Source organism: Lepidochelys kempii, chromosome 7 (genome assembly GCF_965140265.1).
Source record: "Lepidochelys kempii isolate rLepKem1 chromosome 7, rLepKem1.hap2, whole genome shotgun sequence".
Taxonomy (NCBI): domain Eukaryota; kingdom Metazoa; phylum Chordata; order Testudines; family Cheloniidae; genus Lepidochelys; species Lepidochelys kempii.
Genome location: NC_133262.1, coordinates 24654600 through 24679273, shown reverse-complemented (window position 1 = coordinate 24679273; position 24674 = coordinate 24654600). Strand labels below are relative to the sequence as shown.

General features: G+C 44.3%; 1 protein-coding gene across 3 annotated transcripts in view; it reads left to right on the top strand.

Annotated features, from left to right (window-relative positions):
* The window catches only part of ABHD6 (abhydrolase domain containing 6, acylglycerol lipase), a 44619-nt gene extending 31811 nt beyond the window's left edge, over positions 1-12808 (top strand). For all 3 annotated transcript variants that reach the window (XM_073351436.1, XM_073351438.1, XM_073351439.1), the window contains exons 6-10: positions 790-922; positions 5656-5813; positions 8403-8457; positions 9564-9664; positions 11869-12808. In XM_073351436.1, coding sequence (XP_073207537.1) covers positions 790-922; positions 5656-5813; positions 8403-8457; positions 9564-9664; positions 11869-12045 — 624 coding nt within the window. In that variant the 3' untranslated portion in view covers positions 12046-12808. The remainder of the gene's footprint in view (positions 1-789; positions 923-5655; positions 5814-8402; positions 8458-9563; positions 9665-11868) is intronic.
* The last annotated feature ends 11866 nt before the right edge of the window (positions 12809-24674 follow it).

Sequence of the window (24674 nt, the reverse complement as noted above, 5' to 3'; positions counted from 1 at the left end):
CAAGACCAAGCAGGAAGGTGGCAGGAGATGAAGCAAGGGCTGTTGTTCTCTATAACGTGGATCAGACTGCAGATTATTTTTGTTTGTTTGTTTTCCTTTCCTTTAAAGAGGGATGTAGATGAGGCTGGATGGTTCAGAGGCTTGGTAACGGCCTGTGAAGCCTTAGCCGTTCCAATCCTGCCTGGGTCAGTAGTGACCGAAAGTTATAGTCAACGCTTGTTTGCTAACCTTCTGGTTTGTAAGCATCTGTGGGCCAGGGACCTGTGTTCTTGTTTGTCTGTCAAGCACCAGCCAGACCTGTGAAACAGTAAACATAACCGCAGGAAAGGAGAGTGGTGTTCTCAGTGGGCACGTATCCTGTCACAGAAGCTGCTTCCACGCTTGTTGCTAATTTGACAATCTCAGCAGTGCTAAAAACTAAAAGGTCATGGACCCCGAACTACTCTTGTAGCTCTCGAGCTTGTTCCTCCTGCTCATGGACAAGGCACTTCGCTGGGACAAGGTGGGGAAGCTTATCCTGCTCTGTGGATGGTGATGTCCTCCCTCAGCACTGTTAAGCCAACACCTTCCATGGGAAATATGTTTCCTTTGATTTAAAGAGGACGCACGGGCAATCTCAAGATTCTGTGGATCCACCACACTGCTCTAGCTTTGCTTTTAGGATTTACTGCAATGCTGCCAGGAGCTCGTGATTGCTATATGCTGTAGCTTTGACGTTTATTTTTTCTAATGACTCTGATTGTAACTGTGCAATTGGTCCCTGTGGCCTCATTGCCCTTTCCATTTCAGTTTGTTGAATGTATCAAGCTGAACAGAAAACCTTTTCACCTGATCGGCACCTCAATGGGTGGAAATGTTGCAGGAGTTTATGCTGCTCAATACCCAGCAGAGATTTGCAGCCTGTCTCTTGTATGCCCTGCAGGTGAGTGGCACAATAAAAAGTGAGTATGGCAGTAAGTAGCTAGGTATATACTCTGTACCAAAGCATTAACCTAGAGAACCTCAGGTAGTACTGAATCCAGTGTACACTTTGTGAATTAGATAGTGGGAAGAAATACTTGGCACCAACTGAGATTTTAGAATCCAATTCAGATTTATTTATACTCCGTAAGACTAATTAGACTTCTAACAGAACAGTACATGTACTCCTGGAACTCAGCACATGAAGTGTGAGGTAACAAATGCTGTGAAAGCTGAATTCCAGTCTCTGTTCTAAGCCCCCTTTTTCACAGCTTTCTCCAGCAAACTCCTGTTTAGGCTGAAACGTTCCATGCTTAGTTGCAGCCCAAAGGTGCCTTTTTTTTTTTTTTTAATGGTGTGTGCAGAAAACAATGTGTTTGCATAGCTCAATATTGGCTGGAGCTGTGGGGACAGACAATCTGTGCTTTTGAAAAAGACTAGTTCTGAATTTATTTGAGCTGTGAACATTTAAAATGGAATGTTCACACATGTACATAGTGGAGGAAGAATATGGACAGAAAGAGAGCTGCCTTAATTGGTCCCCCATCCACAGTGCTCACTGCAGAGGAGGACAACACACATCAGCGCCTTTGCTTTCTGCTATCTTGGAGTCTGTGCTACACCGAGGTAGAGGTTTTCAGAAATTGCTATGCTGGGAGTAGTTTTTCCATCTGTTGCAGGGAAGGGAAGGCAGAGATGGAAGTGTAGGTAAGAGGAGGGATCAGGAACGTGGAGGAGTATTTGCAGGCCTAGTGAAAGAGTTGCTGTTTTCTCACTGGCTTTTACAGATCAAAGGGTTGTGGCTCTCCTGAAGTGGTGGCGTTTGGTATCACAGCAGCTACTTCTGTTACAGACACATTGAAAAGTAACTGGAATCCTAAATGTGGACCCCTACATCTTCATAGGGAGGCACAGAGGTTTAGTTCCAGGATTGCCATTGGAATTGGAGTGAGTTAAGAACATAAGAATGGCCATAGTAGTTCAGACCAGTGGTCCATCTAAACCAGTATCTTGTCTTCTGACAATGGCCAGTGCCAGATGCTTCAGAGGGAGTGAACAGAACTGGGCAATTATTGAGTGATCCATCCCCGGTTGTCCAGTCCCAGCATCTGGCAGAGGCTTAGCTGTGGGGCTAAATCCCCACGCAGCTCTGAATGTTTTGGTAATGTGTGTGTAAGCGTTCAGTGTCGTATGTAACTGAGAGATTGCTAAATGTGTCATCTTCCTGTTTTCAGCACGGTGGAAGGAAACCCTTAGACCTTTTTTAAAATCAGGTTTTTGTAATACCCATTTGATTAGAAACTTGTAAATTGAAACACCTTCCAACAGTGATGCTTCTTGCCAACAGCCTAATCTTAGCTGTTGGGTAGCTAGGCAGCTACCTTTGTGCTCTGTGTGATGTTTCTAAGGAAGAGAGCCCAAAGCTGTATGGCTTGGACAGGAGTGGCTGAGATGAATGGAAGTGGGTGTGTGGGGGGGTATCAAGAAAGGTGGTCTGAACTGACTTCACAAGAAGTGTCTGTTTTAAACCTGCAGAAGGATTTAGCTGTGTAGTCTCATCTCTACAGGTCCAATCCTCGCTTACAGTAAGGCCTCTCTACAGCACTCTGTCAGCTCTGTAAGATGTCTTGAAGTGGGTGTAAATTACATTGACCCCGCTTTAAGACATCTCTACACTGGCAGAGTGCTGTAAAGAGGCCTTACTATAAGTGAGAATTGGGTCCTTCATGTTCTGAAAGCCTAAAAGGGAAGATTGCTTTAAAGCTACAGCTATGGCTACACTTGCAGATGTAGAGCACTGGGAGTTAAACCAGCCCTCAGAGACCACAGCAGGGAAAGTGCTGCCGTGTGTTTACACTGTCAACTGCAAGCACAGTGGCATGGCCACATTAGCAGCTCTTGCAACGCCACAGAGAGCAGTGCATTGTGGTAGCTATCCCAGTGTGCAAGTGGCTGCAGTGTACATTTCAAATAGTGGGAGGAGGTGGAGTGTGACAGGGAGTGTGTTGTGTGTATGTAGGGGGAGAGACTGTGTTTTGGGGGGCAAAGAGTGTGTCAGCAGGCTGTCTTGTAAGTTCAGACAGCAGCAGGGGGAAACCCCGACATCAGCCCCTTCCCCTTGCAACCTCTCTCACACAGCGCACACACGCCCACCTCGCCCAGCGCTCCTGGTAATCCACCTCCAGGAGGGGAATAGCTCTGAGCACTGGGAGCTGTCCACACTAGCGCTTTAAAGCACTCAAACTTGCTGCACTCAGGGGTGATTTTTCACACCCCTGAGCCAGCAAGTTAGAGTGCTATAAAATGTAAGTGTAGACAAGCCCTTAGTTGATTCTGCCCAAATCTGCCACTAACTCCCCAATGCTATCTCCAGCTGTTTAGAGACTGTTACAAGAAGGGAAGTTACTCAGTAAATGTGAATTTTGAAGTACCTGGTTATGCAGAATTTCACATTTCATCAACTCAGTCTTCTGTCTTGATACCTGGCCAGACTATTCAGTACAAGCTAGGGAATTAAATGCTGCAAATGTGTCTGAGTGTTGGCAAAGTGTTATCTGCATGCACGAAAGGCCCCTGTTGTCATAACAGCTGCTGCTGCTGTTTCTTATCCAATAAACTGGTGATTCCAAGGCAAGAAATAAAGAGCAAAGTGGAATGTTACCTAGCTACCGCCTATGCTGCTCTGGAGAAAGAAAGTGATGTGAAGAACTGTCTGTGTGTATGCCAGGCATCTGTGAATTAGAACCAGTGGTTCTCAACCAGGGGTTACACGTATTGCTGTAGGTACGCAGAGGTCTTCCAGGAGGTACATCAGCTCATCTAGATATTTGCCTAGTTTTACAACAGACTACATAAAAAAACACCAGCAAAGTCAGTACAGACTGAAATTTCATACATACGATGACTTGTTTAAGTACAATGTTCATATTCCAATTGATTTAATTATAGGGTAAAAATGAGAAAATAATCAATTTTTCAGTAATAGTGTGCTGTGACACTTTTGTGTTTTTATGTCTGATTTTGTAAGCAAGTAGTCTTTAAATGAAGTGAAACTTGAGGGTTCACAAGACAAATCAGACTCCTGAAGAGTCACCTCCCAGTGAAGAGGTTTGAAGTAGAACTGGTTGGGGAAAATTTTTGCAAAAATGTTGTGTAAAGCCTAGAGTGTCACTTAATGATAAATATTTTATTCCACTGGTTCTGTATTTTCCCTGCAGCGTTCATTGTTAATTTCCCAGCACCTAGAGATAGCTTAGCAAATGATGCATACAGTAATAAAAAGCTGGTGCTTCCGGAGTTCCCTGTCTGAGAATTCATTTTGGTGGGCAGGTTACTGTTGCCACCTGCAAATTGTATGTCCCACATCATGAGGGGACCTACAATGTCGTGCTGCAGCTTAACTATAAAAATAATTAGAAAAAGATCATAGAAAATAGAGATTTGTTTGTTGTTTCTATCTTCGTCAGGATTTTTGTTGTTGTTTCTATCTTCCTGTATGTGATGAGTTATTCAGCCCATTAGCTGTTGGTGGTATTACCATTCCAGCAAGCAAACCATCCATGCATAATACATGTAAAGTATTTGTCAGATTGCATCCTGACTTTCTCTGCACCCACTGTATGCTCCTAGCTCCCCTTCTGCATCTCCTTCCACACCCGCAATTGGGTACCCACCTTCCCTGCTGCTGCTTATGGCTTTCTCCTGTGTAATGCATTTGGGAGGCAACCAGCCATGGGAGCAGTAGGGTCAAAGCTATGGTGAGTAGGAAGGACTGGGATATAATTTTGTAAATACTATGCATATATAGTGTGTGTAAAATAAATAAATAAATAAATAAATAAAATTCCTCTTGGTTGAATGAGTAAGCAGGCAAGTAGGCCATAGAAATGGGAAATTGAATTCCCCTGGGTGAACTTCAGTCATTTTCAGGAATAGATTATATTGTACATGTAATATATTGTGTAATACATATATATATAGTCATAAAATTTTAATTCCATGGATGGCACTGGGAATGAGATTCACTGGATTTATTTATTTATTTATTTATTTAATTTTTTTGAAAGGACGTAAATTGTGGCCTATGGAAAGTGACAGTGTTCCTTTTGATAGGCTTTTAAAAAATTATAGGAAAAACAGTTCCGGAAATTAGAAAACAGGAGAAATCAAGATCTACCAAGGACTGAGAGAAAGAGAGAGAATAAAAAGAATTATTTTGTGAGAAGACTGACAAACTAGCTGAAATTCTGGTTTAACTGAGAAATTACAAAGGTTCTCCCATCCACGTCACACAATTTGGTAAAATTGGCAGGTTCCATTTATGAGAGGCTCCCACAGGACAGAGATGCCATGGTGTTGCAGGGCAGAACCATATCTTGATTAACACTGCGTCAGTCTCAGTTCATTTTTAATAGTATGTAACAAAACCCCCAGAGGTTTTATTTTTCTTCAGAAGAATGGGGGACTGGGAGGAACACAAAGCAGGCGTGTATTTGCACTGTGTTTAGTGCTATTAGTTTGATTACCATAGCTATTACCAGAGGCTGTCATGACTGCGTGAAAGTTTACAGCAGTCAAATGTACAGTATGTCCAGAAGTAACTACCTTCTGTGGCAAGTTGCCCTCTCTAGGAAGGGCTGTCTTGTTGTCACTTTTGGATTTTAGCATGTGGTTATTTTTGTTCATTGTATGTAGGTCTGCCATATCCAACTGATAACAAATTTCTTAAGTGTCTGCGGGAGCTGAAAGAGTCTGAACGTATTGACAGGATTCCTTTAATTCCATCAACGCCTGAGGAAATGGCAGACATGCTGAAGCTTTGTTCTTATGTGCGCTTTAAAGTACCTCAGCAGGTAAGAAATCCTAGTCAGTCATCATCTTTAATCATGACAGAAGGTAGTAGATTTGGCCAGGATGAGCCTGAAGCAGAATAACTCTCACAGAGAGAGTGAGCGTGCAAGCTTGCCTCTCACTGAAATCCATGGGTTTTAAACAGAACAGTTATGTCAAAGGCAATGAAACTGACATGACACAATCTAGGATGTAGCTAAGAACAGTGTAATTTTCCAAGTAACGTTGCTGTATATTTATGGAAGGGGAAAGAAAGAACTGTTAGCAATTTACACAGAATGCTGGCCCCCTAAGACACAGTATGAAATTGTCCATCAGGGCAAGAAATTTGTATTTATATTTCAGGTTTCAGAGTAGCAGCTCTGTTAGTGTGTATCCGCAGAAAGAACAGGAGTACTTGTGGCACCTTAGAGATGAACAAATTTATTAGAGCATAAGCTTTCGTGAGCTACAGCTCACTTCATCGGATGCATAGAATGGAAAATATAGTAAGAAGATTATATATATATACACACACATACAGAGAAGGTGAAAGTTGCCATACAAACTGTGAGAGGCTAGTTAAGATGAGCTGTTATCAGCAAGAAAAAAACTTTTGTAGTGATAATCAAGATGGCCCATTTAGACAGTTGACAAGAAGGTGTGAGGATACTTAACTTAAAGAAATAGATTCAATATGTGTAATGACCCAGCCCCTCCCAAACCCAAGTTAATGGTATCTAGTTTGCATATTAATTCAAGCTGAGCAGTTTCTGGTTGGAGTCTGTTTTTGAAGCTTTTCTGTTGCAAAATTGCCACTCTTAAATCTTTTACTGAGTGGCCAGAGAGGTTGAAGTGTTCTCCTACCAGTTTTTGAATGTTATGATTCCTGATCTCAGATTTGTGTCCATTTATTCTTTTGCATAGAGACTGTCCGGTTTGGCCAATGTACATGGCAGAGGGGCATTGCTGGCACATGATGGCATATATCACATTGGTTGATGTGCAGGTGAACGAGCCTCTGATGGCGTGGCTAATGTGTTTAGGTCCTATGATGGTGTCACTTGAATAAATATGTGGACAGAATTGGCATCGGGCTTTGTTGCAAGGATAGGTTCCTGGGTTAGTGTTTTTGTTGTGTGGTTGCTGAAGAGTATTTCCTTCAGGTTGGGGGGCTGTCTGTAAGCGAGGACTGGTCTGTCTCTCAAGATCTGTGAGAGAGAGGGATCATTTTTGTTCAGGTCCAATCCTGCAGTCTTCACTAGGTCAAACATGCTTTGATACATCATTGATGTGATCCTAGCTGAAGTATATCTTTAAAGTATACACCGAAATGTAATCATGGCATTTGTTTCTTCATGCTCCATGAAAGGAGCCCAAAGAGCTAATGAGAAGGTGTGGGACTTCTGCCAAAATCCCTCTCTCCTCCCCTTCTTGTGCTCCAAATCAACTTGGAAGGTGTCACCCTTATGACTAGTCGTTCATTTTGAGTATCTCTGAAATTAGATCTTTACAAAGGGGCATGTTATTCATGACTAATTTCATTTTATTAAATCAGGAAGAATTATAATGGACATACAGGTCGTTCAGTGTAAAAGGTCTGGTGTTTGCATAGTTCTACCAACAGCTTTATCTTTTTGACTTCATAGAAACTTTAGAAGGTTTCTCGTCAGAAATGTAACTTCTTTACAGCAACCCTTGCAGACAGCGTCAGGTCAGTGTTCCTGGGGGTCTCTTGCTCCTGTGATGCCGCCCTCCTCTGGAGATTTATCCTTCTTTGGGATGAAAATGTTGATGGGAAAATATTTTCCAAGGTCTCTAATTTTCCATAGACTTTAAGATCAGAAAGGGCCATTATGATCATCCTAGTCTGACCTCTTGTATAAAGCAGGCCATAGAACCTCCCCCAATAACTTCTGCATCTAACTAGTATCTTTAGTGGTTTAGACCACTTTCCTTCTGTTTTTTCCAGCCATACTTGCCTGATGCTTCCCTGTTGGAAGGATCTAAATTCTTTGGCAGCTTGGTGGGAAGTCTGGTTGCCTTTAGTATATATAGATAACAGGAAAAGCTAGATAGACGAAAAGTTATTGTCCAGTGCATAAGAGATTTGTTTGTTTTTTCCTTTTAGTAAATGCAATGGAAATGTTAATTGTTCCATTGTGAGGAGAGAGGAACTTAGCAATATGTTTTCCTAGGAAGTCTTTGATGAATAGATTATGGGAGAAGAGGAAATGTAAAATAATGCCAAGTTTTAGTAATGCCAAGGTAAGGTAATGAAAAGTATTAATTTTATGTGAATAATAAAGAAATGTGTGATAACTCCTGAGGCAACCTGGCAGGAGTGCATAGTCTGGCTTGATAGCAGATTCCAACTGCACAATATGAAGGACATTTTTCTGCTTCCTTTTTATCCTACAAGCTTGTAGCCCCTTTATGAGTAGTCAGATCTTGTGTGAATAATATACTTACTCTCTTGCTCTGCAGCAGTGTAACAGAGCCTTGTGTCCAGTGTCCCCAGGAAACTTCTCCACATGCTGTCTCCTGAGTGTCAGCGCGTGGGCCATGTGTGGTGTATCTGTTCTCTTACCCTGATACTTATTTATTTATAGATACTGCAGGGCCTTGTTGATGTTCGCATCCCGCATAATGAATTTTACCGGAAATGTAAGTGTGCTGGTTCTGCTCTGCTAGAACCAAACACAAAGTCTCTTGATCTGTATCCTAAGTACCCAGTTTGTGTACAAATCTATCCCCCTCATGCAGAAGGGGACCTAGCTGCCTCCACAACAGGGTTTCCCTGTGGTGGGTGATTCACCAGTGTGGAGATTCCCTGCTGGTGGAGGAGTGGGTAGGGACAGTGTCATGGGGCACGCATCATCCCCCCTCTTGCAGCCAGCCCCGTGAGGAGTGACACAGCCAGAGTCTAGGTGTCTCTTCTGCACCCCTCTTTCCCCTTCCCAGAAGTATTGTGAGCTGACAGAGTCCCCACCCAGCTCCAAACAAACTACACATTCTTCACAGAGGGACTCCCCCAAAAGAGAAAAAGAAAACAAACCCTCAGGTTTATTAATCAGATGTTTATTCCAGAAAAACCCTGCCTGCACTCCTAGCCAAATCCTTCTCCATAGGCTTGGCTGCCTTTCAGGGCCAGACTATTCCAGGCCCTAGCTCCCTCTTCTGAATGTAAGGGAGGTGGGATAGAGCAGCTGCACCTGCCCCAGTGAGTCCGCTTCAGGGGCTGAAATAAGGGGGAAGTAATGGGGAGGGGAGTGCAGCTCCCCTTCTCATTAAAAGAATATGGGTGTTCCCCCCCGACCCAAGCTCCCTGGCTTGGGATAGCAGCCCTCCTCCTCGGCTGGAGCAGTTAATTTCCCCCCTCCTGTTTGTATCTGCTTTAATCATTGGTCAGCTTTAATGCCTGCTAACAGAGTGGGGCCGTGAGAGAATCTTGTCATGCTAGAGGTCACAGACATCCTGTCCTCCCACTGATGGCTCCTGGAGTGATCTGTGGTTTGTGGGCAGGCCCTACATCCTGTTCTGCCTCCCCCGTGGGCCAGCTGGGGTACCACCCTTTGAGAACACAGTAGGGTTTTCCTCCCACTGTTGCCCCCTCTTGCAGGGTTTCCTGATTCATGCAAACCCTCACTGGCAGCCACAGGAGCCTGCTGAAGGAATAAAGGAAATCACTCACTCAGGATTCGGGCCATGCTGATTAACAGTACATGGGACAAATCCCACTTGTGTTTGACTAATTCTTCTCTGCTGAAAAGTATTTTTAGAAATTACAGATGAAAAGTCCAGACATGCTCTTCATGAAAACATGAGCAAGATCAAAGCCCCAACGCAGATCATCTGGGGAAAACAAGATCAGGTACTGCTGCTGCTGCCCTGTTTTATTTTTTTTTTATAAAGGATTGGTGCTCCGTTTCCATCTGTATGAATGTTACATAAGGAGCTAGCACTAGTGACTTGCATGGTGCTTTACAGACCAGTAGTAAGAATGCAAGGTCCCTGTCTGCCCCAGGGATCTCCCAGTCAAATTAGATATGGGAGCCTATGAAGGATGATAGGTAGGAACAGACAACAGAAAGGAAAGGGGACAAGGAGCAGATCTTGGAAGGGAGTTGGCTACCGAGAGCTCAGATTCTGTCTGCTTAATTGTCGTGAGGGAGGGAGCCGCTAGTGGAAAGCTCACTGAAAGAAGTGGGCTTGGAACAAGAATTCTGAAGCAAAAAAAGAGTTGTCTTGGCAACAAGGAAGAGAGAGGCTGTTCCTTGGGTAGGCGGCAGAGGAAAAGAAAGGCACAAGGATGCAAGACTGGGAAGGAGACCAAGGGAATGTTAAGGAGTGAGGAGAGGAGTGTGTGTGTGCACACGTTTGCAAAGGAGAGAGGAGAAGATTGTGTGCATGCATGCAAAGGAATACAGGAAAACAGGCTGAGACATAAGCAGGGGTGGAGCTGTGTAGAAGTGAGGCTATAAGGTCAATTGTCCCCTGCACCAGAGCCCCTTTATGCGGTTGTGATGGCATAGAGGTGGTGGAAATGCTGCAGCAATAGGGAGCTCCCCTGCTAGAGTAGCCCTACGCCAGTCTGTGTCATAAAGGCTTTTCAGAGATGGTAGGAGGTGGGGAGGGAGCGAGGCCAGTGTACTGTGCTCTCTGGATCTCTTCTACTTCCCACGGCTCATAAGAAGCCAGGAGCAGAGTTTGAACTAGAACAACTATGAGGTTGCTTTAACTTATACTCAGAGCCAGGCAGGCTCCCAAACAGCCCTGGAATCCAAGGACTGAAAGGGAGCTTAGAGCCACTTCTGCCCTGCTCTGCACCCCAACCACATCTATCAGGGGACTCAAAATTGGGGCCTATATCGTGGATTAGAAGGGGAGATGTAACACCGTCAGAACCGGTGAGTGGTCTGGAACCAGCTGGAAATAGGATGGATTTTAAAATAAAAAGGAGTGATGAGCTTGGAACTCTATTTTATTTCATTTTTTTAAAGAGCGTGGTGCTTGTGAAAGGTACCCTAGTGATAACTCCTTCCCCACGGGAGTCCCTGTTTCCCCTCCCACATCTGTCTTTGCCAATGGGGTCATGTCCACCTTGAATAGAATTTGCCTGATCAGGGCTGGCTTCCCCTTTGTCTGCTTGCCTGCCATGGAGTGTGGGCTGTATGAATCCTACTAGTCATCTTCCCCAGTTACCCTAACAGAGGGGGGAGCAGCCTCTGCTGATGGGAGAGGTGCTATCAGCATTGGTGGGAGAAAGTGCTTCTGGAGCCCTTGCTGATAACAACTAAGAGGGAAGCAGGGCTCAAACTGTGGCTGAGGCTGCTGTAGAGTAGCCTGAGTTGCCACAAGACCTCAAAACCAGGCAGGGGAGCCAGAGAGAACCCTTGTCTGTTTAAATCCTCTCCTATGCTCATAGATCATGTTAAGTGATAGGGAAATTCAGATGAAATGGAAATAAAAGTAGGGACTTGCATTTGGACTGGAGAGACATCTATGGTAAACATTGTCAGTGGAACTGGGTAAGTGATGGGAACAGTCAGACTTAGTTCACACTGGGAGCAGAACTCTGCTAGCCACAGTGCTTGTTATACTCGGTAGTTGCTATTAGGGTTCTAGAATGGTTTCCCGGATCAGTATGAACAAGGATTGTTGTTTTTTGTTGGTCTGCAAACCATGTTAGCACTTCGTTTATAAAGCTGTGCTACAGGGGGTAGAAGTGTATGATTTACCCACTTACACGCATGCGTGTGCACAGACATGCACAGAGAGTACCTAAATTGTAACCAGTAGGATTCTGTTGCATGTGGTCAGTGCCTGAATTATTCCCACTACCAGGCACAGCTTGTACACAGTGCAGGAGGGCCAGCGGAGACGCCTGGACAACAATGAGCTATTCCTGAAGAATCTGATGTGGGAAACAAATGCATTCCATAGTAACTTAGTATCCCACTTTGATATCAAAATACCCAAGAGATGGTTCAAACAGGGTCATGGAACAGCCAATAAAAACTTTGTTTGGACTCTGAGACTTTTTCTTTGGTACTTACTACTTTTTTTCTCATTCAGGTTCTGGATGTTTCTGGAGCAGATGTTCTAGCAAAATCTATTTCTGACTGTCAGGTACATATTTTGGAAAACTGTGGACACTCTGTGGTAGTGGAGCGGCCCAGGAAAACGGCAAAGCTTGTGTTGGAATTTTTGGCATTGGTGCACAACACAGAGAACAATAAGAAACTAGCTTGAACTTCATGTAGAGTCAAGCACTTGAACATGTTTTGAGTTGTGAATTACTCATGCTGTGATAAGTTCTCAGGGATCTTGTACAAAACATGGCGAATGTGCCAGAGTCCCTGAGGAAACCAGAATCGTTGATATGTAAAACTGTAACGCTAATACCACACAGTGACCTAAGGTATCCATTGAGCAATCTCCATTTTTTAAATATAAAACTAGAAAATCAGAAAATTCTAGCCATGGAATGTACTGAGAACTCGGGGTTTATGCAGCCCATGATATGTGATTGTATTTAATGTAAAACTTATTGAAACATAGGTGTTAGACATTGTTAGAATATGGAAGAAGGAATAAGGGAAGAGGGAAAACTTCATAGACTGAGATTTAAGGTATTTCTGCTACTTAGAATCTGTTAAGTTGCATGATAAATTGTTATAAAAGAATTCTGATGTTCCAGGCATTTGCTGAAATGCGGTTGATATAACTCATTAACTTATGATTTATGCAGAAAATGAAGGCAACACATACAACTTAGTGCGCAAAAGGAAAACTGCTGTATGTCCAGAATGTTAACACTTACTGGGGAAGGGTTTTTACTCCCTGAACAGCTCCTGTGTATATATACTGCCTTAACAGTTTAGAATATTGAGATTTTTGTACAATCTGGCTTTGCTTAAAGGGGGATACTTTCTTTTGATGTTAAGCCCATGTATATAACCACTCAAATATGGAGAGCAGCTTCAAGATAGTTATTAAAACAAGTGAAGAAAAACTCCTGGAGCCATTTATTCTTTTAGGTTTGGGGCCTGATTAAGCAATAATACTGTAGATAGATGAGTGAACGAACAAATTCAGGTTAACACAAGGGTGTGAGCTCTTAGCTCTTTTCTGTTTATATTGTGTTGCTGAATATTTTGATGTAAATAATGAGTTTCTTAATGAATTCTGTGAATTCTGTGATTGGTAATGTAATTGAAAACAAGTGTATCAGATGTAAGCTTAATGAGATAAGTGTAATAATATTGGTTAGATGCTATACAGGTTTGTGTATTTCCTATACCTTTTACAATATGAATTGTTAGCAGATGTATTATAAGTGCCAATGGAATGCATTGTAAAAAGTAGTAGTGTTTCCTTTTGATTTGTATGTGTAATTAAATTTATAGTCGTAACTTTCATCTAAATGAAATTATATCAAAAAAGAGCCAGACTAATTAAGTTTTGTTATCTGTGATGCACCTTTTATGATATGTAGAGACTGATTCTGGACCTCCTCACCCCCAGAACTATGCAGCTCATATCCCTGCGTATCTTCAAAATCAGCTGCTGTGCATGCATTCAAGCTATGCAGCAGTTCATGCTGCAGCACTGATGAAAATCTGCTCCTTGGTCTCAGGCATTGTTTGTATTTAGTCGAAAGCTAAAAAGGGCACTGTCTCCTTGAAAGTGTGTGGGATGACATCATTGAACAGCTACCACCACTCAGTCCCTTTGGACTCCTTACTTGGACATCAATGTTTGACATTTTTTCTAAATTGTGAAGATTCTTGTAGACTGTATATTTCTATTTAAGCCTGCATTTCTAAGAGCCACCTTTCGAGCTCCTTTTCCAATGTACTATGATCTGTATATGTATTTGAAACCCGTTGCTAGTCTGTTTTTTGTTTAAAGAGAAAAATCTTCATTCTTATTTTAGAAAAATTAGAAACATGCTGTTAGATTAATTGCTTGGTCATTGTTTCTACTCCAGGAATAAATACAGACAAAGGGGCTGACAATTTTATTTGTGGAAAGCTGGAAAAAACGTTGTTAGATATTCACATGGTTTCCAGAATATGCAAAGGACTTAAATTACTATTAAAATCTAGTAATTTACAGAGTGCTTCATGCATGAATTTTTCATTGCGGGGAGGGAGATAGTGGTGGCCATCGAAGGGGTGGGTATTTTGGTTGATTCTGAAATTTCTGTGAATTCTGGGTTATTAAAGCCACATTGCAGTGATGATTACTTCAGAGCACCAAGAGACATAAAGGTGGCAGTGAGGGCAAAATTCTGCTTTCTTTAAAGTCAGTGGAGTTTTGCCATTGCATTCAAAATGGGAACAGGATTTGGTCCTAAAAAGCTTGAGGTAAAATCTGATTTCAAATGGCAGATCAGGTGCATAGGTTTCTAACTGAGACACATTCAGAATTTTAAATGAATTAGTGTCCAATATTGCTGGCCCTCCATTTACATAAAAGATGTAGGTAATAGTGTGGGGATTTTAATATGTCATTAGACCTTAGCAGGGATAGGTAATTGCTTAGGGTGGGAGCCACACCACTACAATCCACAAAACTCCCAACTGTGCTGCAGCCTAATGTTGTAGGCACCTAAACTCACTTGGTGCCCAAGTTTTTGCTACAAATGTTCCCTAGATGCCTGTGTTCCTGCTTCTGAGCATGGACCCTGCTGCCTCTCTGTAGGCACCTATCTCCTGCCTCAGCTGCAGAGCAATCCATGAATGGGGGATGTGGAGGGAAAGGCAGGCACTCTTCTGCTTAAACTGTGTGTGTGGCCCACTCCTGTAGGCATGTTCAGAGTTGCCTTGCTCCAGAAAACAGCTGGGGGTGGAGGGACCTCCTTTATAACCTTTAGCCTTGTGGTTAGAGCGCCTCCCCAGTCTGTGGGAGACTCCTCAGTCAAGTCCCCCCTCTGTGTGATGAAGAGAAGGGATTTGAACAGATATCTGCCACTTTTCTCAGTTGAATGCTCTAACCACTAGGCAATGGAATATTTTGATGTGGGGCTCTCTCAATCTTTTCTATTAAAGTTCTTCCACTTACGATTTAGTTATTCAGTTAAATTGGGCCAGAGAGAGAATGACTCTATAGGCCCACAAATAGGGTGCTCCCCTGAGAAGTAACAGATCCCTGTTCAAATCCCTTTTCCTCCCCGGTAGAAGGGGAACTTGAACCAGTGGTCTCCCACATCCCAGGTGAGTGTATTAACCCTCAGCTAAAGGTTATAAGGAAGGTTGGTGTCACTTTGTGGAATCAGGCAGTCTCTGAGCACACCTACCAGATTGGGTCCTACCTATGATTTAGGCAGGATCACCTGTCTTCCCTCAGTTCAGGGACTGCTAGCAGAGTTAGGTGCCTCCCTGCAGAAGAGGGGTGAGGTTTAGGATACACCCCTCTCATCAGCAGCTCCCATGTGCTTGTTTAGGCAGCTCCGTTCCTAGCATGCTGGATTTTGTGGATTACAGTCCAAGGCACCTCTCCCTCCCTGTTTGTTGTATAGGGAGCGCAGGCACATAACTTGGGCTTTGTGGATCGCAGTGATGTTCCTGTGGTTTTTTTTTTATTAGGTGCTGTCAAGGTTCCTTCCCCACTCTGAACTCTAGGGTACAGATGTGGGGACCTGCATGAAAGACCACCTAAGCTTTTTCTTACCAGCTTAGGTTAAAAACTTCCTCAAGGTACAAACTTTGCCTTGTCCTTGAACCCTATGCTGCCACCACCAAGCATGTTAAACAAAGAACAGGGAAAGAGCCCACTTGGAGACATCTTCCCACAAAATAGCCCCCCAAGCCCTACACCACCATTCCTGGGGAAGGCTTGATAACAATTCTCACCAATTTGTACAGGTGAACACAGACCCAAACCCTTGGATCTTAAGAACAATGAAAAACAATCAGGTTCTTAAAAGAAGAATTTTTATTAAAGAAAAAGAATCATCTCTGTAAAATCAGGATGGTAAATACCTTACAGGGTAATCAGATTCAAAACATAGAGAATCCCTCTAGGCAAAACCTTAAGTTACAAAAAGACACAAAAACAGGAATATACATTCCATTCAGCACAACCTATTTTGCCAGCTATTAAACAAAAGGAAATCTAACGCCTTTCTAGCTAGATTACTTACTAACTTTTTACAGGAGTTCTGAGCTGTATTCCTGATCTGTTCCTGACAAAAGAATTACACAGCCAGCCAGCCAGCCAGCCCGCCCCCCAGCTTTGAAAGTATCTTGTCTCCTCATTGGTCATTTTGGTCAGGTGCCAGCGAGGTTATCCTAGCTTCTTAACGCTTTACAGGTGAAAGGGTTTTTCCTCTGGCCTGGAGGGATTTAAAGGTGGTTACCCTTCCCTTTATATTTATGACAGGTGCGTAAAAATTAGGTGTTGCAGTGCTCAGCATCACAATGCCTAAATCCCTTTTGTGGATTTGGGCCTTAAAGATCTGTCATTACTGATCTCCCCTTAGTGGACATTTGATGACTGATAGATACATTGATTTAAGGGTGTTGGTATGACAACTCAGGTGTAAGACCCACCCATCAAACTTCTAGAGTAGGCTAAATACCTGATTCACTGTAGCCTGAGATTCAAATACATGATAAACTGGAAGCATTTGCAGCAATCTGGCATGAATGGTCTGATTCTCCATCCTTTTCTTTCTTCGGGTTGCTTTATTGGAATGAGATCCTCCCCTTGATCCTGTCTTCTTTCCCAGCACTCCATTCCCCTACTCCTTAGTTCTCAGGGAAGTCCACAGACCCCTTGTAAGGGCTGTAATTTGAGAACCACTGTCCTAGCAGATCATCTATTTAATAGCAGACCATTTTCTTCCAAAAATTAAATAGTAACCATGGCATTTCAAAGAAGTTCAGTCAGAGGCTGCTAAATATCGATAAACCTCGCTGTTGCAATGAGAAGATCAACTAGCTTCAAAGTAGCTGATCTTCAGACCCAGCCCAGAAAAATCTGCAGAAAGCATTTCATTTTCACACACAAGAAAACCTAGGATTGGCAAATGATGAAATCTGGAAGGTGACCCAGGCATCACCATTGTTCAAGAGCAGTGGGCTGAGGTACCACGAGATCTGTGTCTTAGCAGCATCCCTCATCTAGGTGTTCTGCCATAGTGATCTGTAACAATGTGTAGACCTAAACTGAAGTTAAATTGTATTTGTTGGTCCTACTGTTTAACAGGCATCTTGATGTGCGTTGGTTGAATGCAGTTCTTGTTTTACAAAATGTTTACTCATGTGATTGAGCTTTCATTATTGAAATATCTAAAATTGACTTAAACTTGGGCTGCAGCATTAAGAGATTGAAGTGGCTGTGGATGCAACTCTGGAAAACATACACTTACTCAAAGTGTTTAATGGGAAGTTGGCTAAACTCCTGGCTTCTTCATGGGGGACTGGTCTAATGCAGGGAGTTCAGATTACAAATTTAAGAATGTTGCTGTTTTAAGTAATAAAAATCCATTGGTCTAGTCTTGTGCAGTTTATTTAAAGGTGACGTCACTCCTGATCTATGATTAATTTTGAGTGCAGCTCCAAGGCACTTATTCCCTGCTGTTCTGTGATGGATTTAATCATTTCTTTTTCATACATTCCTGTGTTCTCAGGCTGTAACCACTTCAGCAAGGATGCACTCACTTATGGACCCCACTTCTTTGGCCTCAAAATACTTAACTCAGCTACCCACTGGGGCTCCATGGACCATAGCTTGAGAAGCAGAGCATGCAGCACGCAGTGTCCATTTGAATCTCTGCTTCTGGGGTTGAATTTATGTGTTTTTAGAGCTGCATACAGAATAAAAGATTTGTAGAATGGATTTTATATACATGTATGTCCACCTGTGCTACTCTGGATAGATATAAATAGCTGAGTTTTATTGCAGGGTATACTCAGGATGAAATTAAATGAACTGGCATGAAGGTGGCTAGGCAGGTGTCATAAATATAAAGGGAAGGGTAAACCCCTTTGAAATCCCTCCTGGCCAGGGGAAAGCTCCTCTCACCGGTAAAGGGTTAAGAAGCTAAAGGTAACCTTGCTGGCACCTGATCAAAATGACCAATGAGGAGACAAGATACTTTCAAAAGCTGGGAGGAGGGAGAGAAACAAAGGGTCTGTGTCTGTCTGTAGTCGTCTTGGCCAGGGACAGAACAGGAATGGAGTCTTAGAACTTTTAGTAAGTAATCTAGCTAGGTACGTGTTAGATTATGATTTCTTTAAATGGCTGAGAAAAGAATTGTGCTGAATAGAATAACTATTTCTGTCTGTGTATCTTTTTTGTAACTTAAGGTTTTGCCTAGAGGGGTTCTCTATGTTTTTGAATCTAATTACCCTGTAAGATATCTACCATCCTGATTTTACAGGGGGGATTTCTTTATTTCTATTTACTTCTATTTTTTATTAAAAGTCTTCTTGTAAAACACTGAATGCTTTTTCATTGTTCTCAGATCCAAGGGTTTGGGTCTGTGGTCACCTATGCAAATTGGTGAGGCTTTTTATCCAACATTTCCCAGGAAAGGGGGGGTGCAAGTGTTGGGAGGATTGTTCATTGTTCTTAAGATCCAAGGGTCTGGGTCTGTAGTCACCTAGGCAAATTGGTGAGGCTTTTTACCAAACCTTGTCCAGGAAGTGGGGTGCAAGGTTTTGGGAAGTATTTTGGGGGGAAGGACGCGTCCAAACAGCTCTTGCCCAGTAACCAGTATTAGTTTGGTGGTGGTAGCGGCCAGTCCAAGGTGGAATATTTTGTACCTTGAGGAAGTTTTGACCTAAGCTGGTAAAGATAAGCTTAGGAGGTTTTTCATGCAGGTCCCCACATCTGTACCCTAGAGTTCAGAGTGGGGGAGGAACCTTGACAGCAGGATTCGTGGAGGTGAAATGCACCCCCACCCACACATCAGGCCAGGGACACAGCATAGCCTCCAACGCCGAGCATTTGCTACGCCAGTCTATTCTCTAGAACAGCAGCTGTAGCCTCTGTGCTAGTTGTGTGGTGTGGAATGGTCACTGGATCTGTGTAACCCCAGCTCCCCTGGCCTCTCCTTCACCATAACCTGACAGAGATTCTGAGTGGCATGCTGGGATGGGACAGGTACCTCTATGGGACAGATCCACTGATGTCCCTCCTTCTCTACAGCCCCCCTTGGTGCTTATGTAAAGCAAAGGACTTGGGGTGAAGTTTCTGTGCATTTGCTTTTCCGATCCAATTATCAAACCAAGTGTTCTCCATTCTTCCCTTTGCAGAAATGTTCATGTGCATAGCAAGCTTTGTCTTGGCCACAGGCAGCTGTAGGGGGTGCAGCAACATGTAAGGAAAATTGGGTAATGGAAGGGGATTAGGTACAGGTGCTATACACCTTCAATGTAATGTGTCCTTGTGTGATAGTCAGGGCCTTTCTCAGGGGTCACACTGAGGCAGCTGCAGCACTCTTGCCCCTTTCAAAGGTCTTTTCGGAAGTCTTTGTGGGCAGCAGAGGCTTGTCAGCAGTTTCCCCTCTCAGCTGCTCTGCAAGAAGACTCAGTGCCTTCCAATGCACGGCAGCTTCCCTTATGAAGCCTGCTTCTCCAGTTGCAGGCGTCTCTGGTAGGGACTGAGCCCCCAGGAGGAGCTCCTTGCCTTCTCCTGATTGGTATGGGGGTGTGCCCCATCACACCTTGCTTTTATGGATGGCTCCCTCCCCCCTCTCAATAAATTGGTCTCAGCATGATGGTCTTTGTGTTTGATATTCTCTCCTTGTCAGCTCCATCCCTGAAAAACAGGTAATAGATACAACATCTTAAAAATCCCCTCAAGGCTGAGAGCTTGGGCTTTGAACGGGTGCATTGAAAACCTTTCTACAGTTCTGACTGGCCTTGTTCTGCCCTGAATGGCTGTTTTTTAGCTCCAACGCTGCCTCTCCCTTACAGTCTCTTCCCCTTAGCATCACTCCACACCTGTCCCTCTTATCTTCTCCTCTGACCTGTCACCTTCAACCCTCTTCCCTTTTCTTTCCATTTTGATGATAATTAATTAAACCCCTTCTCCCCTAGAAAATTATGGAACTAACACGACATTTGCTGCCATTACGTTCACTCTGCTTGCGTGTTCTACCTCTTCCCCTATCAGTGTCTGGTCTGTGTAGATGGTAAGGTCTTTGGGCAGGGACCATCTACAACTCTGTGTGTGTACAGTACCTAGCACAATAGGGCCCTTCTGTTGGTCCTTAGACTCCAATGTAATAAACATGATTAATAATGATAAACCACTGTGGCATAAAAATCCCAATAGGAGAGGCCATAGTAGAAGCTAAATTCTCTCCTATTGTGCCATGAAATCATAAATGGAGAGAATTTGTATAATTGTCCCTAGATCTTGGTCTCAGATTTGTCTTGGGTCTAAACATCTTACAAGCTGCAGATTGTTACCATTGTGCTTTGCAACCCATTTGAACGAGGAAACCCCAATGGCATAAATAAAATTGCTTGTTACACTTGTCTAAGGGGCAAACCCTGCTCTGGTGAGGTAGGCCCTGCCTGACCAAAGGGGAACTGTTCTGCTCTGGAGTGGGTGGACAGGACTTGGAGAAGTCCAGAGGGTCCACTCTCCCTGTGTGTCCTGGAGCACCAGTCCAGGTGGGGGGGAGCAATTGTTGCATAGGGGAGGCTTTAGCTGAGGATAGGCCATTTTGTCTGATGAGAGGTGTCGTATGTGAAACCCCGATAGCTCATGTCCTGAGGGCACAGTTCCATGGCCTGGGGCAAGAGAGATTCCTTCCTCCAGCCCTTGTCCCTATGGAGAACCACAGCCCAGAGCCTCAGCAAGGATTCATCACTGGAGTGCTGTATGCTACCTTGAGCGGTTAACTTGGTGTGTGTGGTTTTTTTATAGAGCAACATTTCTACTTTTAGTCATAGTTATAAAATGCATTTAGTGGGAAAGAGCTCCACCTGGAGGCTGTAGTGGAGAGTAGCAAGCCTAGGACCTCACAGAGGAGATGGCAGGGATTTCAGCAGGAGGTTACTGAACTGTCCTTGCCCATCAGGGAAGTAAAAGGGGAAGCAGGTGGGGATAAGTATCTTAGTAGAGCCTCACATCCCCCCACCCCAGAAAAAGAAGGGAGACTACGCACAAAAAAAGTGAGAGAGACAAAACTGGGAAATATTGGAGCCTGTTGGCGGAGTGCAACAACCCAAGGAGCAAACGACAAAACCAAGAGAGATGGGGAGGCGAGGAGAAGCATGAAATCTGAGAAGGAGGTGCGAGGCCAGAGATCAGTTTGTGAAATCATATAATAACAAGCACTAGAGCTGGCTGGGAAGTGCCGCATATTTAGGCTGGCTCTGATTAGTGCTCACAGGGCACTTCTCAGCGTCAGAGTGATTTCCTACCACCATTGTCAACGCCTCACCATGGGCCGGTGGGTCTTATCCCCACCAGGGTCAGTGCTGTCAGAGAAGTAAGTGATTTGCTGAGGGAGTCAGTGTCAAACCCAGGTTTAAAACTGAGGCTGCCCCTTGCATGTAATTAGCTTTGTGCACATGAGTAACAGGAGAACTTGGAAGTGTCATGTTTAACACTTTCACCAAGAATATAATTCTGCTCTGGCCTTTATAGGCTCAGCACCCACAACTAGAAATCAAACTCGGAAAACAGCTCAGTTCCCATTTTTGCCTCTAGCTAAGGGCCTGATTTGCCAAAGTGCTCAGCACCTACCATGCACCCCAGTATGCTGAGCTCTTCAGAAAATCTGGCCTGTGGAGTCTGACCCCCAGCAGCAACCTCTCATGGGCCTGCCTCCCTTTGGTTCTATCAGTTAGCCTACTCTACCTTTCCATGCTTCCACCATACTGCCCCTCCCCTGGGCCCCAAGAAACCTTCAAACCTGCCGGTCTGGGACACAAGCCATCAAATGTGTGACAAGTGACCAAAATGGGGAACAGCCATGTTTTGCTGCATGCTGCTCCATACGTAACAGGTTATAATATTTTTTAGGTGTAAAATCTGTTCTTAAGGCTATTTTCCTCCTCTGTGAATCAAATAAACCTTTCTTGTGGCCTGTCACAGGGTGTTCCCATGTGGGGAGAGGCTGCTGTAGGTCACAAAGTAACCAGCACACAGTGTTCCATAGCTTGGTCATTTGAGGTCCAAACAGGGGAAGAGAAAGGGGGCTCTGGTAGGTGGTTTGGGAAGTGGGTGCCTGCCCAGGCTTCTGATGGAGCACTGGCAGGAATGAGAGGATGATCCCTGCTCAGGCTCCCCCCCACAATTAGAGCTTTTTGAGCATTTCCTGTCTTAGGGGTTCTGCTACTGCCCTCTTGGGATCCAGGGACTTCTAGGTGCTGCAGCTTTGAGCCCTCTGCCCCATCCCACCTCAGCCTTCCCCTGTCTGAAATCAACTTTTGGCTCTTGGGCAGCTCTCCTCTTTCTTCCACAGGCCTCTCTCTGCTCCCTGCGAGCCGTCCTGAGCATGCAGCAGAGCAACACAGGGAAGCTGCGGGGTGGGTCCAGGAGGCTGAACAATGACTCATACTTCATAATGTGGTACAGGTGAGAGCTCTGCCTGCAAACAATATGCCCCCTTGAGCTGTGGTCACCAACAGGGCTTGAGGAGATTCCAGCACCATGCACTGTTGTGATGAGGGGAAGAGGAGTACAACTGGGGAGAAGAAAGGTACAGCAATAGGAAACAGCCACCACCAACCTACATTCATTCTCTTACTTTCAGCTAAGGGACATCACAAGACTGTAGTGTTGCTGTGCTGCCCAGGAGTGGTGGCGTGTGGGCTCATAAATCAGAAGCACTTGCCAGATCCCTTACAATATTCAAAATGGCTTCTCTGAGCGCGATCTGTTGTGCCTGTGCCTCCACAGGCAACCTCCCCCTACGAGAAGTGCCTCCTCGAGGTAACGCTGAGCCCTGTCTTTGTCTCTGCCCTGCAGTATGCAGGATGCTGGAGAAAACCAGCTGGGCAGTGTGTATGCTGCAGCAGGTTCTGCCCTCTCTCGTGTCATATTAGACCTGAGGTGAACTGGGGTTATCTTATTCAGTGGGTTCCATGTGCTCTTTCGGCCTTCTTTTCCTCTGTGATGGAGCACACTGTCACATGGCCAGGTTGTGATACTCTTCACTGTGTGTAAAGCTATCTGACTCTGCAAGGAATCCCATGGAAACCAATGGGACTTCTCACTCCTCCGCGTGAGTGGGATAGTGGAGTCTAGCTCCCAGCTTGCAGACAATTGTGTATATGGTGTTGTGCCTCTCTGCTGCCTTAGGTGTTATTTGAGAGTAGTTTTTCTTGGAAATGTGAGGAAAATCAAATTCCTCCCTCTTGGTTTATTAGGTTTAAAAACAAAACAAAGAGTACATCAGCAATGAATAGTAACAACGTAGCTGGCTATAGTTGCTCTTCATGGTCCTCCAAGGCGTAATTGTTGTTCCCCAAAAATCTCGTAGCTAACAAGGGGATGGCAGGTCCATGAAGCACCCAATAAACAATGGGGAGAGTAAGGACTTAAAACAAACAAAACCCCAACATGATAATGTAACAAAACTAGTATCTTACCAGGCGCTCTAAAGTTACATGGTGGAACATAAAGAGCAGGGGAATTACCAAGTTATCTAGTTTAGAGTGGAGAAGAGCTGTGGGACCCAAAATCAGTAGAACTGGCCACTGCTGATGCTCATGAATTGAGGCTCACAGATGTGTAATCCGGAGACCACGTAGGGACTTAAATAGGTGAGTGCTTTTTTATTGATGTTGAGGATTTAGGAGGGAATATAACAGTGGTGACCAAGGTCCCTTGGACGCCCATTCTCTAATAACCTTGGCAGAATGCATCTCCTAAAGCTCAGGCAAAGCAGCAACAGCACCCTTGCGTCCTGCGGAGGGAGGTGTTCATGAATGATTTCCTTGCCAGAATTAATATAGCTAATACTTTACATTTAAAATGTGCTAAATGCGGAGCTGTTGTCCCCACGAAGCCACAAGCCTCTAGTGCTGACTTCTAGTCCCTGCCTTGAGAGCTTGCCTGTTAAATCCCAAAAGCCTTTAATCTTGTTACCAGATGAGATCATGTAAAAGGGGATAGGGCTGGGCCCACTGCACCTCAGACAAACAGCTGGCTCCCTCCCATCCAATGCACTTGCAAAATACGTGCAAGCATTACCACTAGCTGATATGCCTTTTACCCATGACAGGCTCAAATACAAAACTCAACAAGGTAAAAACATTCTGCAGGTATCTCAGTGTTCCTCGTTTTTACAGGGATTGTGGAGATCTCTCTTCTGTATGATTTGTGGCTAGCAACCTGTGTGTTCACTTGCAGCTAGAGCTGCTCCTCAGATGGAATATGTGTGTGGGGGTGAGGGGGGAAGGCATCTGCAGAAATTAATCTGCACAGCTGAGCCCTCTCTTGTGCTAGTGTATTTTTTCACAAGAAAACGTTGCTGTAAAACCAGTTTGCTTGGAATGGGGAAGGAAGAGCCTATGGGAAAAGGAAGGGTGGTCCAGTGGTTAGGGCACTAGCCTAGGACTTAGGAGACCTGGGTTCAATTTGCTGTTCTGCCACAGACACTGGGCAAGTCTGTGGATCTCAGTTCCCTGCCTATAAAATGGGGACAATAGGTCTTCACTTACCTCACAAGGATGATGGGAGGGAAATAGGTTAAAGGGTGCCAGGTGCTCAGTTACTGGTGTGTTAGGAGTCATATGAATACCTTAGATGGTAAAACATTCCCCCTTCTTGTCTCTAGAGTGCTGGCTGGGCTCCCTTCACTCCAGTTTATTGTAGGAGATAGCAAAGTCCAAAGGTCTGAGAACGATGCTAGGAGCAACGTTTCCTGAGTTCTCATCCTGGGTCTGGCATGGCCTCCC